Raw genomic sequence first — 14,584 nt, 5'->3', positions numbered from 1 at the left:
GTTTAGGATTTCCATACTCTATAAATTGGTCTGCTTATTGATATCCCATAGTTTCTTTAATCATTTACTTCCTTTATTTTTTTTCCTTGACTGAATGTTTTTTTCTAACCTGAGTTCATAGTCAATTTCTTCTGTTTGGTCTATTCTGCTGTTGAACCCCTTTAGTAAAATTTTAAGTTAGTTATGGTATTCTTCATCTCTATGATTTTCGTTTGGTGAATTTTATGTTTTCTATCACTTCTTTGAAGTTCTCATTCTGTCCATGCATGGTTGTCTTAAAGTTTGTGACCATTTTTATATGTTAAGTTCTCTTCCTATAAGTTATATATCCACATTTCATAAGTGTCAATTTCTGGAAACTGATCTTGTTGCTTTATTTGGTACAACTTTTCTTTATTCATAATCCTTAACTCTCTGTGTTGGTGTCTGCCTGATAGACAAAACAGGCCCTTCCCCAGGCTTCATGAACTGGACTTGTAAAGGAGAAGCCTCAGCAGTCATCAGGGTAAGATATTCTGAGGGCCTCTGCCAACTTTTCCTCCTCACAATGATGGGGACTGTGATTTTTATCTGCTTACACTGCACTGAGCAGGCAGAAAGATTGGTGGCATCTATTAGCACAAGCTGCCAACTTTGTTCCCCTCCAGGAGACTAGGCTTTTCTGAACTTGTCAGAGATCCAGGACTGGTGAGACAGATTCTAATTTTTTAGATAGCATAGAGAAGTTGAGCCACTGTAGGCACAGTTACATATTTTCCCTCCTAGGAGGGAATATAAAAGCTGGTATTGTTTTTATCCACTTCCCCTGTGTTGAGCAGAGGGGAGGTACTATAGCATCTTCCAGCCCTTGGATACTGTTTCTATTCCCCTTCAAGTAGATTGATTTTGGTAGGTTCATTAAACTTCAAGGTTGAAAGATAGAAGTCAGTCCTTTGCAGGAGTCTCCTTAGAAAAGCTGGGGGATTTTAACATGTAAATCATCTCATTCCCTCCCCTGGATGAAGCTGGGAGCTGGGGTAAGTGTTCTTAATTGCATGGTACTGCTACAGAGGTAGGCTCTTTGGCAAGAAGATGTTCTGAATCTCCTTAGGGTGAGTCTGATTTCACATTTTCCATGGAAGCAGAAAACTTTCTGCTACTTTCTGGATTTCTCACAAAGGAAATTTGTCCAGGAATTGTTGCTGCTCAATTAGTGTTTTTGTTTTTTGAGGATGGGGATGACCTAAGGTTTCCTTCTCTACCACTTTGCTGACGTAACTCTATTTGGTTTTCAATATAGCCTTTGACTGTGATGTTTCAAGGCATGAATCTCTGAGTTTATTCTACTTAGAGTTGATTGAGCTTCTGGATGTATAGATTAATTCTTTCAGTATATTTGGAAAGATTTGTAGCAATTTTTTCTTCTAGTGTTTTTTATCTGCCCTCTTTTCTCTCTCCTGTTCTGAAATATATATCATGCATACGTTGATATGCTTGTGATTTTCCACAGGTCTCTGGTGGTCTGTTAATTTTTTTTTGTTATTTAGATTATACAACCTCAAAGGATCTATATTAAAGTTTGCTGATTATTTCTTTTGCTTGCTCAAATCTGCTCCTGAATGCCTCCTATGAAAATTTTATTTCAGTGATTATACTTTTCAGCTCAATTTTGTTGCTTTAAAGATGAATCATTGTCATATTTAAAATAACTTCAATATTGTTTTATTTAGTTCTTTGAACATTTATAATAGCTGATTTTAAGTCTTTACTAAGTCCAACTTCTGAGACCTCTGAAAAGCAACTTAAATTACTTGCTTTTTCCCCCAGTATAATGAACAACTTTTTCTTTGTATGTCTTAGAATTTGTCAAAAACTGTATAATTAGATAATAGAATAGCATCTGGATTCTGATTAGTCTCTTCTTCCTATCCCCTTCCAGTCCTTTCATTGTGCTTTATCTAGGATCAGACTTAGGTTTTCAGTGTTTTCCCCTATATTTTTATTTTTAAACCTGGCTTCCTAGAATTTTCCCCTGGGTCAGCATCTTGAGGAATGTTTCCCATTCTTCACCACTGTTAGTAATAATTAGCAGCTTTCAAGTGCCCATTTTAGTTTTTCCTGAGGGAAAGGTGCCTAGTGCTTATCCATAGTCTTTTGGACCACCATGGATGAACATGATCTTAGTGGACTCCTTTTATTAGTATCCTTGGCTGGTGCTCTGCATTGAACTTGCTGCTACCAGTTTCATGGAGCTTTCAGTCTTCTTAATTGCTCATCACTAAGATCTCTGATATGATTTGGATATGTTTTGTAGCCTTGAGGTTCATGTGCTTGAAACTTGGTCCTCAATATAATAGTATTGAGAGGTGGTTGTTATGGTTTAGATAGGAGATGTCCTCAAAAGCTCATGTGTGAGACAATGCAAGAAAGTCTGGAGGTGAATTGATTGGGCTATGAGCATTCTAACCTAATCAGTAAATTACTTCTTTGATAGAGATTAATGGGTGGTAACTGTAGGCAGGTAGGGTGTGGCTGGAGAAGGTGGGTCCCTGTAGGTGCGCTTTTGGATATATTTTTTGTCCTTGTTGATCAGAGTTCTCTCTCTGCTTCCTGTAGCTATGAGCTCTGTTCTCAGATGCTTTCCTCTGTCACACCCTTCTGCCATGATGTTTTGCCTCCCCTCAGGCACAGAGTAGTGGAGTTGGCTGTCTTAAGGACTAAGACCTCTAAAACCATGAGTCAAGTAAACTTTTCCTCCTCTAAAGTTGTTCTTGTCAAGTCTTTGGTCACAGCAGGAAAGAGCTGACTAAAACAGTGGTGATAAAATTTTAAGTGGTGGGTTCTTTTGTGAGGTGATTAGGTAATGTTGACACTAAACTCATGAATTGATTAATGTCTTTCTCAATAACTAATAACTTATAGTCTCATAGGAACCAGTTAGGTCTAGCTGGACTGGATTAGTTATTGAGAGAATTTCTCCTTCTATTTCTCTGCCATGTTGTAACACAGCATGTTGTCCTCACCAGAAACTAATCACTAGAAACTAATCATGTTAGCACCATGCTCTTTGACCTCTGAAACTGTGAGTTAAATAAGCCTCTTCTTAAAAATAAAGTATCCAGTTAAAGGTATTTTGTTATAGCAAGAGAAAACACACTAAGGCAATCTCTAATATTTTTGACAATCCCTTCAGACATGAGTCTTTTCATACTCTTTTCCAAATAAAGTTAGCCCCCTTAGCAGGGCTGCAGAATTATGAATCTTTCATGCCTATTTCTGTGGTTAAAATTTCTACATTAATGCAACAAAGTTGGGGGTGAAGGCAATGACTTGTTACCTAAAATGACACCTTTGCCCTATGAGGTGGTAAATTCTTGCAAGGGACTGAGTTGTGTCCAATTCATTACTTCTATTGAAGCCCTAACCCCCATGTGATGAGGTATTTGGAGATGGATATTTTGGTGGGAGGTAATTAAGTTTAAATGAAATCATGAGGGTAGGACACCCATCGCTAGATTACTATCCTTATAAAAAGAAACCAGACAGCTTGCTTGTTTTCTCTACCATGTGAGGACACAGCAAAGAGATAGTCATTGTGAGCCAGAGTCATCACCAGAGCTCAACCATGCTGACACCCTGATCTTGTAGACTTCCAGCCTCCAGAACTGGGAGAAAAATGCTTGTTTGAACTACTATTCCATTATAGCTTGAGTATGTTCATACAGTTCCCATCTTGCCCTGCCTGGTGTGATCTTCTTCCTTACTAGTGAGCACTGTGGAGGAAGGTGGGTGATTTGGGCCAGGTATCCTAGAAATGATGCATCTAGAGTGGAGACTCCATAGGTAGAAGCTGGGCTGGGGAATGGTCTCAGTTTTCTCATCCATTCCACTGGGAGTAGAGAATCTGCTTGTTGTTATCTTACTCCATTTTTCTGCTGCTACACCAGAATGTCACAGATTGCATAACTTGTAAACCACAGAATTCTTTTTGGCTCACAGTTGTGGAGGCTGGATCTAACAGTGTGGAATCTGGTACCCCACAAGGGCCTCCCCTCTGTGTTTTAATATGGCAGAGGGCTAAGTGAGCATGTGTGAAACAGAGAGAGAGAGGTGTGGGTACTGATTTTCCCCTTTTATCAGGAGCCTACTTCCATGATAACTAACCAACTCCCACAACAATAGTCTGGATTCATTCATGAGATGATAGCTCCGTGACCTAATTTTCTCTTAAAGGTATCACCTCCCAATACCCTTAAATTGGCAATTAAATTTCAACATGAGTTTTGGAAGGGGCAATCAAACCACAGCAGTTATAATCAGAATACCTTTATAATTGTGAATAAAAGAGGTTTATGATTCAACAATTGCTCATGTAGATTTTCAAAATTTAAAAAACAATAGTATATTTACAATATTTAGTGACATTTCAATATTTATGTACCTTATGTTTCTGACATTTTCACACAATGCAATGATCTTACTATTAAATACAGTAATATAGAGCTGGTGTAAATCATAGGAATTCTTGATTTTCTTTAAATATAAAATGTCATTTTTTCCTCCTAAAATGCAAAATAATTATAAACACACATCTGCATTCATGCTTACTGAAAGTCTGATTGATAGTTACCTTAATTCGAACTTCACCAGCTTTTGGTGGATCAACTTCAATTTTCTCAATAGACAGAGGGGCATTTGTTGTCCAGGCAATGGCTGCCCGGCATGTGATAACCTATGTATATAAAGATAAAATGACAAAGTGGTCTTAATCCTATTAATTTAAAATCAAGTGAGACATTTAGTTACATTCCCACTTATAATACTGAATTGTCATCTGCTTTATCACTTTGAAATATAGATAATAGACTTCATTCATTGAAAATAATCACATGTATATTTTTATACAGAATAATATAAATTAGGAGACAAATGATTTCTCTCTATATCTATATTTATATATGTATATCTATATCTCTATAGACATATATCTATATATAATTATATGTGTACACATATATATCTATATCTTTATATCACTATATAGATATGTAGTCTTTGTCTCAAAATTGTTTTATCCCAGTTATCTGATTGATACTTAGGGGATTTCTCATCTGTATTCCAAATGTCATGAGATATTAATGTTGCCCAACTGGTTTATGGATCCTAGTTCAGTTTTCTGAATCTAGATTTCTACATTGTAATTTCTAATACTAATCATCTATTTAAAATAGAGAAAACTGGAATTTATTGTGAAAAGATTAGTATAAGAAAAGAGAAATAGGAAAAGAAATATTGTTAATTTTGGAAATAGGAAAAGAAATAGTGTTAATTTTCTTTCTTTAGCCACAGTTCATTTCCATAAAACATCATGCAGAATATTATATTCTATCTTCATAGTTCTTGTGCCTTATAATCTTTATTCATTTACTGCATTTTTATTTTAAAATCTGTACACAGCTCAAGCTTTGATTTTTCTATATTAGTAGGTGGCTGTATTTGGTGGATTCTTTTAGCATTAGAAAGATTTTGTTCTACTTTACAGAAGGATTAATTGTTTTTTAAATGATAAGAGTTCTTACTTTATCACAATTGTGAATTTGTTTTTTAAAAATCAATTTACAAATGACCAGGAATACTTCCTCTGTGTAAAGCATGGTGTATAGATATTCACATGGTATCTTTAACAGCCTTAAAGTACATCTACTGACAAGAAGATTAATGAAGCTACATTTGAAAAGCAAACCAACACTTACTTTGTTGGATGTTTCTGTGAAGAGTTTGGCTTGCTCCATCTTTCCTTATGGCTGGTTTAGAAGTGAGAACTCTGTCTCTTCTCACCAGCTTTTATGGAGCCTCAGAGTTTCCTCCCACCTGAGAGTGACTCATCTACTACATAGCAACCAAGGGAGGAGGGAAGGGAAAAGGGGAGAAGTAAGAGGTTGAGTAAAGGATGAAAGAAAATGCAAAATATGAAACTGAGGAGAAGGATGAAGAAGAGCAAATCTTGAGGAGAGAAAAATGGAGAGCTGGTGAAGGAAAAAGAGGAAAGTAAATAAGGGTTTTGAAAAGAACGTGAAAAAAATGATGAAGGGAAAGTAGCAACCTCCCCCAAAGCATATATTGTGTTATATAGTTTGGAAATTCTCCTACATCCATAATGTCACTTGATCCTTCACAAGACAACTAGACTAATTTCCTTATGAGGAGACTAATGTTCAGAAATGATTGCAGATTAATTTTAATTAGAGCTCAAATAAGGTTTCTAATTTCAAATCCCATGATTTTGTGGGAAGAATTATGAAGAAAGTATAAAAAATGCTGAGAAGTGAGAAAAATTCAGAAAGAATTGTAAAGATTGTGAAAGGTAGAAGAACAGGAATTATCACAAGAAAAGAAAAAATTAAAGACTTATTTTGAAAGGAGTTAAACTAGTCAGACAGAAACCTAATTCAAACTGTTTAATGCAAAACAGGAGTTTTATTGGTCATGTGGTTTTGGAGACAGAAAGATCAAGCACAAGCTTTTTCACCTTGGCACTCATTCTATGGACAATTACAGGTTATCAGTCGTCTGCTGACAGGTAATGATGATAATGATGAATAAAAATGGTGTCAATAAGACATAGTTCATCTCCTTCTCTAGCTGAAACTTGTTTCTGTTGGTTTTATGGTAAAACTCATTTGTTTAATCTAGCTTTTCTATTTATAATTTTACCCTTCTGTCTCAGTAGACTTACTTCAAAACTTTATTCTGTTCTTTTATTTTATTTTTTTTAAGTTTATTTTAATTTTTATTTTGAAACAGCGTCTCTCACTTTTAATTTTTATTTTGAGAAATCATCTCTCACTAAGTTGCTTAGGGCCTTACTAAATTGCTGAAGCTGGCTTTGAACTTCCAACTCTGAGTTGCTGAGATTACAAGCATGTGCCATCACATGGAGCTAGTGCATTCATTTATATTGTGAAGTAGTATTATATTGAATTTATTGATGGACACCTGGGTTGTTTCTAGTTTTGGCGTATTACAAATAATAATGTCATGCACATTGACTTATTCGATGCATGAAGATTTATATTTAGTTTTCTTCAGATATTTTCATCGTTTTCGCTTTTAAATCTAGGTCCTTGATTTATTTTGATTCAATCTTTGTGTATGGTATGAGGTAGGGATCAAACTTCTTTTGTATATGGATAACCAGTTATTTCAGTCTCATTTCTTGAAAAAATATTGAATGGTCTTGGCATCCTTGTCAAAAATCAATTAGCCATAAGTATATGGGTTTATTTCTGAAATCTGTTGCTATTTTATTGATTTCCATGTCCATTTCTATGTCTGAAACTGTCTTTATTGTATCTTTGTAGTAAATTTTACATCTTTCAGTTATTTCAGATGGTGAGAGAAAAAAAATATGGTCTCTTTTATTCCATCTTGACTTGAAGTGATTTTTTTTCTTTGCCTAGGTTTTATTAGTGTAGAGAAATGCCACTGACTTTTATCTACTGATTTGTATCCTGAAAGCGTACTGAATTCATTTATTAATCCCAAAAGGTTTTCTTTAGGATATATGTGAATATGTTATTGGCCAGCAAATAATTTAACTTATTTTTCAATTTGGAAGCCATGTATAAATATTTTTGTGCCTATTTTCTCTCTCTAGGATTTCTAGTATTTTGTTGAATAGAAATCACAAGAATGGAAAAATTTGTCTTATTACTGATATAGAGGAAAACTTGAGATACACCATTCAGTATAATAGCCATAGACTTTTCATATATAATCTTTTTAATGCTTAGATAATCTTCTGTTTCTAGTTTGTTGAATACTTTTATCATGAAAGAACAATAAATTTTGTCAAATGCTTTTCTGTATCAACTAAGATGATCATGTGATTTTTGTCTTTCCTTCTGTTAATGTGGTATGTCAAATTTATTGATTTACATGTGTTGAACCATACTTGTATTCCAGGCTAAAATCCAACTCAGGCATGTTGTATGATCCTTTAATGTACAGTTGAATTCAATTTGGTAGTATTTCATTGATGCAATCCCTTAAATCTTTCACCTGGGAAAATTTCACTGGAGTCAGTACTGCTTATCCCAGGGGAAATGCTAGCTGCCCTGCACATCAAGATGAAGGCTGAGCCAAATCCTCCATGTGCACTAGTGACACAGGTAAGACATGCTGTGACCTGAGCATTCAACATCTGTTGCTGGATGGACCTTTGGCATCAGTTAAGCCACCACCACCTTACCTGATAATCCCTTTTTTTGATCTTGTAGGTAGTGTCTGAAATGGTCAGGCATGTTTTCTCCTTACTGAGTTAACAATCACCTGGTAGCATATCGTCAATTCACACCTCATCATAGGTGTGAATAGACTCCTCATTCAAAGGAGTCTATAGCACAAATTTTTACCCTTGCCATCACACATTAGATTATATATTCTGCAAACATTCTTGTGCCATAAAAAGCATGAAAAATCTTCTTCTGAAGATAAAAGCTGCCATTTCCATTCAGTTTCTCCAGAAGAAATGGTGTTTATTTTTCTGTAATGGCATAGAAACACAGTGATAAGAGATAAATAAGACAACTTAGCTTTAGGGAAATGATTGTGCTGAAGTAAGCAAATTGGTGAGAAATTGTCAAAGCAAGAAACAACTTTTAGCAAAAGTCACTCTTGGAATTGAAATAGAAAGTATAATCTGTATCATTAAAAAAAGAACATGAGAATATTATCAGATAAACAAAAATAGATAAATGGGAGATTACTATCAGTTTGAAGGGATTCATGAAATTAATAACTTATCTAACTACATGAATTTAGAAAAGTTATAAATAAATTCTATATAGTGTACCTTATCTATTAGTTTTTAAGATTATAATAACATGATAATTTAATCATCATTGCTAATTTAAGATTAATCTAGACCAATACATTTAAATAAAAATAGATTTAAATAAAATTTCTAATTATGAAAAAAGGTGGTATTTTGAGTAAATGATCTTTGAGTAATGATCCTTCCTGTGCTCCTGGAAAACTATATCCAAGAGTAATATCAATGTTTGTGGAAAAAATCTTTGTGGCATATGAGTAGGCCCTATGTAGGCTTTGTCCATTATTGTATTGCCTGTACCTATTTAGCATGTGAAAGGTGCTAAATATCCTGAATAAATGAATATGTTCTCTAACAATGTTTTCACTTAGCAATCTAGTTCAGTGTTAGAAGCATAGATTTAGCAAAAAGAAAAGCTTGGGTTTGATACCTGTGTCTCTTATTAGCTAGTTGATTGATCTTTAGTAAATACTTAACTTCCAGTGGTTCTGTTTCTTCGTGTACAGAATGGATATAGCTTAGATCATAAGCCCTTTATCAGGATAAGTGGAAATGTCTAAAACACTTAGCATTGTGTGTAATACCTCAAGACATTCAGTTAGTGAAAGCCACTATAAATATTGAATGTAGGTCTTCTATCCATGGTGCATGGCCTTAAGGACTTAGTAGTTTATTATATTTCTTGGTAGAGAAAAGGTCTCTTAATCATATAGATCAGAGATGGGAAAGCTGGGTGACTTATACTTATGGGTTACCTCTATTAATCTGAGAATGATAAATATAGTTTATAAGTGTGCATTCTAAAATTTTTGACATAACTTATATCCTAGGAGTTAGGAAATAGATGTTGTGAAGTAGTTTATCCAAAAGATGTAAGGGAATAAATTAATAAGGAAAAGGCAACATAAAATTAATGAAGAAGGGGTTGTGGCTGTGGCTCAGCAGTCTCGTGCTTGCCTAGCATGTGTGAGGCACTGGGTTTGATTCTCAGTACCACATACAAATAAAAAAAGGTCTATCAACAACTAAAAAAATAAAAATTAGAATAAAAAAATTAATAAAGAAGTAAAATCAAGTGTATCATTAATTACAGTAAGTTTAGGTTTTGTCAGCAATCAAGTCACACTTCCCCTCAGTAACTCGATGTACCAGGTGCATGCTAGGTCCAGTATGTACGTCAAGAGTCATTTTATTTGGATGCAGGTGGTCTCCATCTAGAATTGCTTTTCCTGTGTGTTGGTTTTGCTCTTGGGTTAGTCATTTTTATTGCCAGAATTTGCACAGTGATGTTCTACCAACTTGGCACCTCTCAGAGAATTAGCTTACCTGTCCCCAGAAACCAGCAGAGCTCCTTTGATTACATTTCATGAGCTTAGCTCAGGTCCGAAACTAGAACTCCCTATGACTTAAGAGGGTGTTGAAGGGTGTGTTACTGTAAAGAAGTATTGGGGCTGATGCATTATCACATATGAGTGACGAATATTTTCTAGGCAGCCTCAAACTGCAAACATCTACATCTTGGATTCTAGTTAAAATACGCAGGTATGGCTGAACAAAAAGTAAGAATTGACTAATAATGATGAAGAATATTCAGGGGAAAAAGGGAATAACTTAATATCAGATATATACTAGGGACATTCACATGTCAGAGCTGTTGGTAATATGCTCCTTGGTATAGGATCCACTTTCTGGATCTTGAATATCTCCTAGACTCCTGTCTTTCTTTCAGTGTAGATACATTTTGGTATAGAAAATGGTTCAAAATATTATCAGAATTTTGAAGTAATTTTTTAGTAATGCTAATATAGCTGATAAGAAATGTGAGGCCAGCCTGTTTTTAAAAGTTGATTTTTTTTCCTGTGGAAGCTTTTTAAAAACTGAATTTTATTGTGTATATTTAAGTTATACAACACAATGATATAGGATGCACATAGACACTAAAAAGGTTACTATAGCAAAGCAAATTATTCATCATTTCACAGTTGCCCCCCTCCTTTTTTTGGAGGGGGAAGAGCTGTTAAAATCTCATTTAGCATGAATCTCAACAATTTCACTACCTATAATCCTCATGTGTGTCTTAGCTCTCTAGACTCATTCATCCTATGTATCTGCTACTTTGTGTCCTCTTGCCTATATTTCTACATTTCCTTTCACCAGCCCCAAACCCTAGTGACCACTGTTTTGTTTTCTTTCTCTATATATATTTGAATTTTTAAAAATATTCCACATATAAGTGAAGTCAGACCATATGTCAGACCATTTTTTTCTTTCTGCATCATGTCCTCCAGTCTCATCCATTCTATGGCAAATGACAAGAACTTGTTCCTTTTGAGGGCTGAATGGTATTGCAATGTGTATGTGCACCTGAATTTCTTTATCCATTGGTCCATTGACAGAAACAGGTTGTTTTCATATGTTGGCTATAGCAAATAATGCTGCATTGAAGATGTTAGTATGTAGCCCCCGTCCAGCTAGGGCGGCTGAATTAAAATCACTCATGTGAGGGCTGGGGATGTGGCTCAAGCGGTAGCGCGCTCGCCTGGCATGCATGCGGCCCGGGTTCGATCCTCAGCACCACATACCAACAAAGATGTTGTGTCCGCCGAGAACTAAAAAAATAAATATTAAAAATTCTCTCTCTCTCTCTCTCTCTCCTCTCTCACTCTCTCTTTAAAAAAAAAATATAAAATCACTCATGTGAATTTGGGGTGACGCAAAATAGGACACAGACACAAAATACCTTTTATATGAGCTTTAGGACAGCTTCCAGCCTCAGGCTCCCCAAAGGGGGGCAAGAGAAGGTCACAGAGACTGATGAGAGAGAGAGAGAGAGAGAGAGAGAGAGAGAGAGAGAGAGAGAGAGAGCGCGCGCAAGCATATTCAGAAGTGGGCTTTTATTTGGGAGGATGCTATTTACTAGAACATTCTATGCAATGAGGGCAGAAGGGGTAGGATTACAAAGGAGCTTGTGAGTGTAACTCAACCCCAGTGGGTGACACCTACACCTGGAGCCACACCTTGTAATCTGAGTTTGGGTAATGCCCAAGTTACTTGAAAGCAATAATTGTTCAGTGCCCTGGGGCATCAAGACTTAAAGGCGTGTTCATCCAGGGCGGCTCCCCACCATAGTGCAGATATCTTTACAAGGTGGTGATTTTCTTTCTTTGGATATATAACCAGAAGAGAAATTTCTGGGTCATCTGGTAATTCTCTTTTCCATTTCTTTTGAAACCTCCATCCTGTTTTTCCTGCTAGTTTTACCATTGTACATTTCCACCAGTAGGGTAAAAGAGTTCTCTTTTCTCCATATGCTCACCAATATTTGTTATCTTGTGACTTTTTCCATAATAGACATTCTATGGTTGGTATGAGGTGGTACTTCATGTGGTCTTGATTTGCATTGCTCTGATGATTAATGATGCACATTTTCATATATCTGTCAGTGATTTTTATTTACTTATTTATTTTGAGAGTGACTTATTCAGGTCCTTTGTCCATTTTTTTTTACTGGTTTGTTTTTCTAAATTGAATTACACATTCTCTTCGAATATTAACATTTTATCCAATATATGGCTTGCAAATATATTTTTCTCAATCATTAGGCTGCTGTTTCATTTTGTTGCTTATTTTCTTTGCTATGTAAAAGCTCTTTAGTTTGATGTAGTCTCAATTATTTTTGCTTTTGTGGCCTGAGCTCTTGGTGAGATATCCAAAAAATCATTGCCAATGCCTATAGCCATGAACTTTCCCCCTATATTCTCTTTCAGGAGTTTTTTACTTTCTGTGGCTTTATATATCTTAAGTTGATTTTATGTATGGTGTAAAGAAGACTTAAATATGGCAATCCTATTTTCTTAGCACCATTTATTGAAGAGACTATCCTTCTCCCATTGTGTCTTCTTGCTACTTCTGTCAAAAATGATCTGTTTATGTTTGGATTGGTTTCTGGTCTCTCCATTCTATTACACTTGTCTAGATGTCTGTTTTTATGCCAATTCTTATGTTGTTTTGTTTTTGATAATATGAGTTTATTTTTTATTATTTTTGGGGGGGAGGTACCAGGGATTTAACTCAGAGATACTCAACCCCTGAGCCACATCCCTAGCTCTATTTTGTATTTTATTTAGAGACAAGGTCTCAGTGAGTTGCTTAGTGCCTCACTTTTGCTGAGGCTGGATTTGAACTTGAGATCCCCCAGCCTCAGCTTCACGAGTTGCTCGGATTACAAGTATATGCTACCGTGCCTGGCTATAACATAATTTTAAATCAGAAAATATGATGGCTCCTGTTTGGGCTGTCTCTCGTCCAGTTCAGAGGTCCAGGGTAGAGGAGAGTGTGGCTGCAGAGTCGCTAATCAAGACCTCCGGAGACCAAGCAGGAAGCAGTTTTGATTTTATTGTGCAGTTACCATGTATATATACTCAGGTAGTAGTAGCTAAACAGATTACAGGCAGCCACCAAATCAATTTCTGCTAACTGTCCTTACAGCGACCAATCGAGGCGTGGGCTGTGGAGCAAGCACAGGGACTGCAACACATGGCCTCACACCCAGGACTGTGCCTATGGGGTAAGTGGCCTGCTGCTCATGTGCCTAGGACACGGGGAGTGGCCTGCCAATCAGATGCCCTTAACCTTTGCCATGTATGGAGTCCTCCATGCACTTGTACCCACAGGCTCCAACTTTATTTTTTCTTTCTCAGAATTGTTTTGGCTATTTGGGATCTTTTGTGGTTGTATATGAATTTTAGAAAGGTTTTTTTCTGTCACTGTGCAAATGCAATTGGGATTGCTCTGAATCTGCATAATATTTTGAGTAGAATGGACAATTTAACAATGCTAATTCTGCTAATTCACAAACACAGGATATGTAATCTATTTTTGCCTTGTTTAATTTCTTTAATTAATGTTTTATAATTTTAAATATACAGATCTTTTACCTTCCATGGTGATATTTGTTCCTAAATACCTCATTTTTTTCTGATGCTCTTATAAAAAGGATAATTTTCTTGATTTTTTATTAGATCATTATATAAAAATGATGCTGATTTTTGTATGCTGATTTTGTGTCCTGCAATTTTACCAAATTAACTTATTAGTTTTAACAGGTTTCTTTTGGTGGAATCTTTGGGTTCCTTTCATCTATAGGATCATGTCACTTACAAATTAGGATAATATTACTTTTTCCTTTTAAATATTAAAGCTTTTTCTTTCTTTCTTTTCTATTTTCTTTTTGTTTGTTGCTCTTTCTAGTACTTCCAGTACTATGTTGGAGAGAGGTGCCAAGAGTGGGCCTTGTACAAATCTCACTGGGAAATCTTTTAGTTTTTGTTTTCCCATTGATTAGAATGTCAGCTATGTTTTTTTTCTAAATTGCTTATTTTCCCCATTATGATGTTTGTTAATGTGATGTGTCACATAAATTGATTTGAATATGTTAAAACAGTCTTGCATGTCAGGAATAAGTTCCATTTGATCATGATCTATATTTTTTGACATGTTATTGGACTCAGATTGCTCGTGCTTTATTAAGGATTTTTCATCACTGTTAACTGGAAAGATTGACCTGTAGTTTTCTTTTCATGTGACATATTTGTCTGGCTTAGGGTTTAAGATGATGCTGGCCTCATAAGATGTATTTAGAATTATTCACTTTAGCTCTATTTTTGGAAGAGCTTAAGAAATATTGGTGTTAATTCTTCTTTGAATGCTTAGTAGAATTCAGTTAGGAAGCTACCTGGTCCTAGACTATGTGTTTGTGGGAGGAGGGTTTTG

General features: G+C 35.5%; 1 protein-coding gene and 1 long non-coding RNA gene across 2 annotated transcripts in view; one reads left to right on the top strand and one right to left on the bottom strand.

Annotated features, from left to right (window-relative positions):
* LOC308654777 (alcohol dehydrogenase 1-like) overlaps nt 1-5,771 on the bottom strand; it is a gene marked incomplete at both ends in the record, with an annotated part of 29,434 nt that extends 23,663 nt beyond the window's left edge. The window contains 2 exons of the mRNA XM_081304426.1: nt 4,610-4,711; nt 5,733-5,771. Coding sequence (XP_081160552.1) covers nt 4,610-4,711; nt 5,733-5,771 — 141 coding nt within the window. The remainder of the gene's footprint in view (nt 1-4,609; nt 4,712-5,732) is intronic.
* LOC308654778 overlaps nt 1-13,387 on the top strand; it is a 61,002-nt gene extending 47,615 nt beyond the window's left edge. The window contains exon 3 of the long non-coding RNA XR_014023312.1: nt 13,301-13,387. This is a non-coding gene — a long non-coding RNA (uncharacterized lncRNA). The remainder of the gene's footprint in view (nt 1-13,300) is intronic.
* Nucleotides 13,388-14,584: the final 1,197 nt, after the last annotated feature.

This window comes from Spermophilus citellus, assembly GCF_964194105.1.
Source record: "Spermophilus citellus genome assembly, chromosome: 8".
Taxonomy (NCBI): domain Eukaryota; kingdom Metazoa; phylum Chordata; class Mammalia; order Rodentia; family Sciuridae; genus Spermophilus; species Spermophilus citellus.
This window is presented reverse-complemented; position numbering and strand designations above follow the sequence as displayed.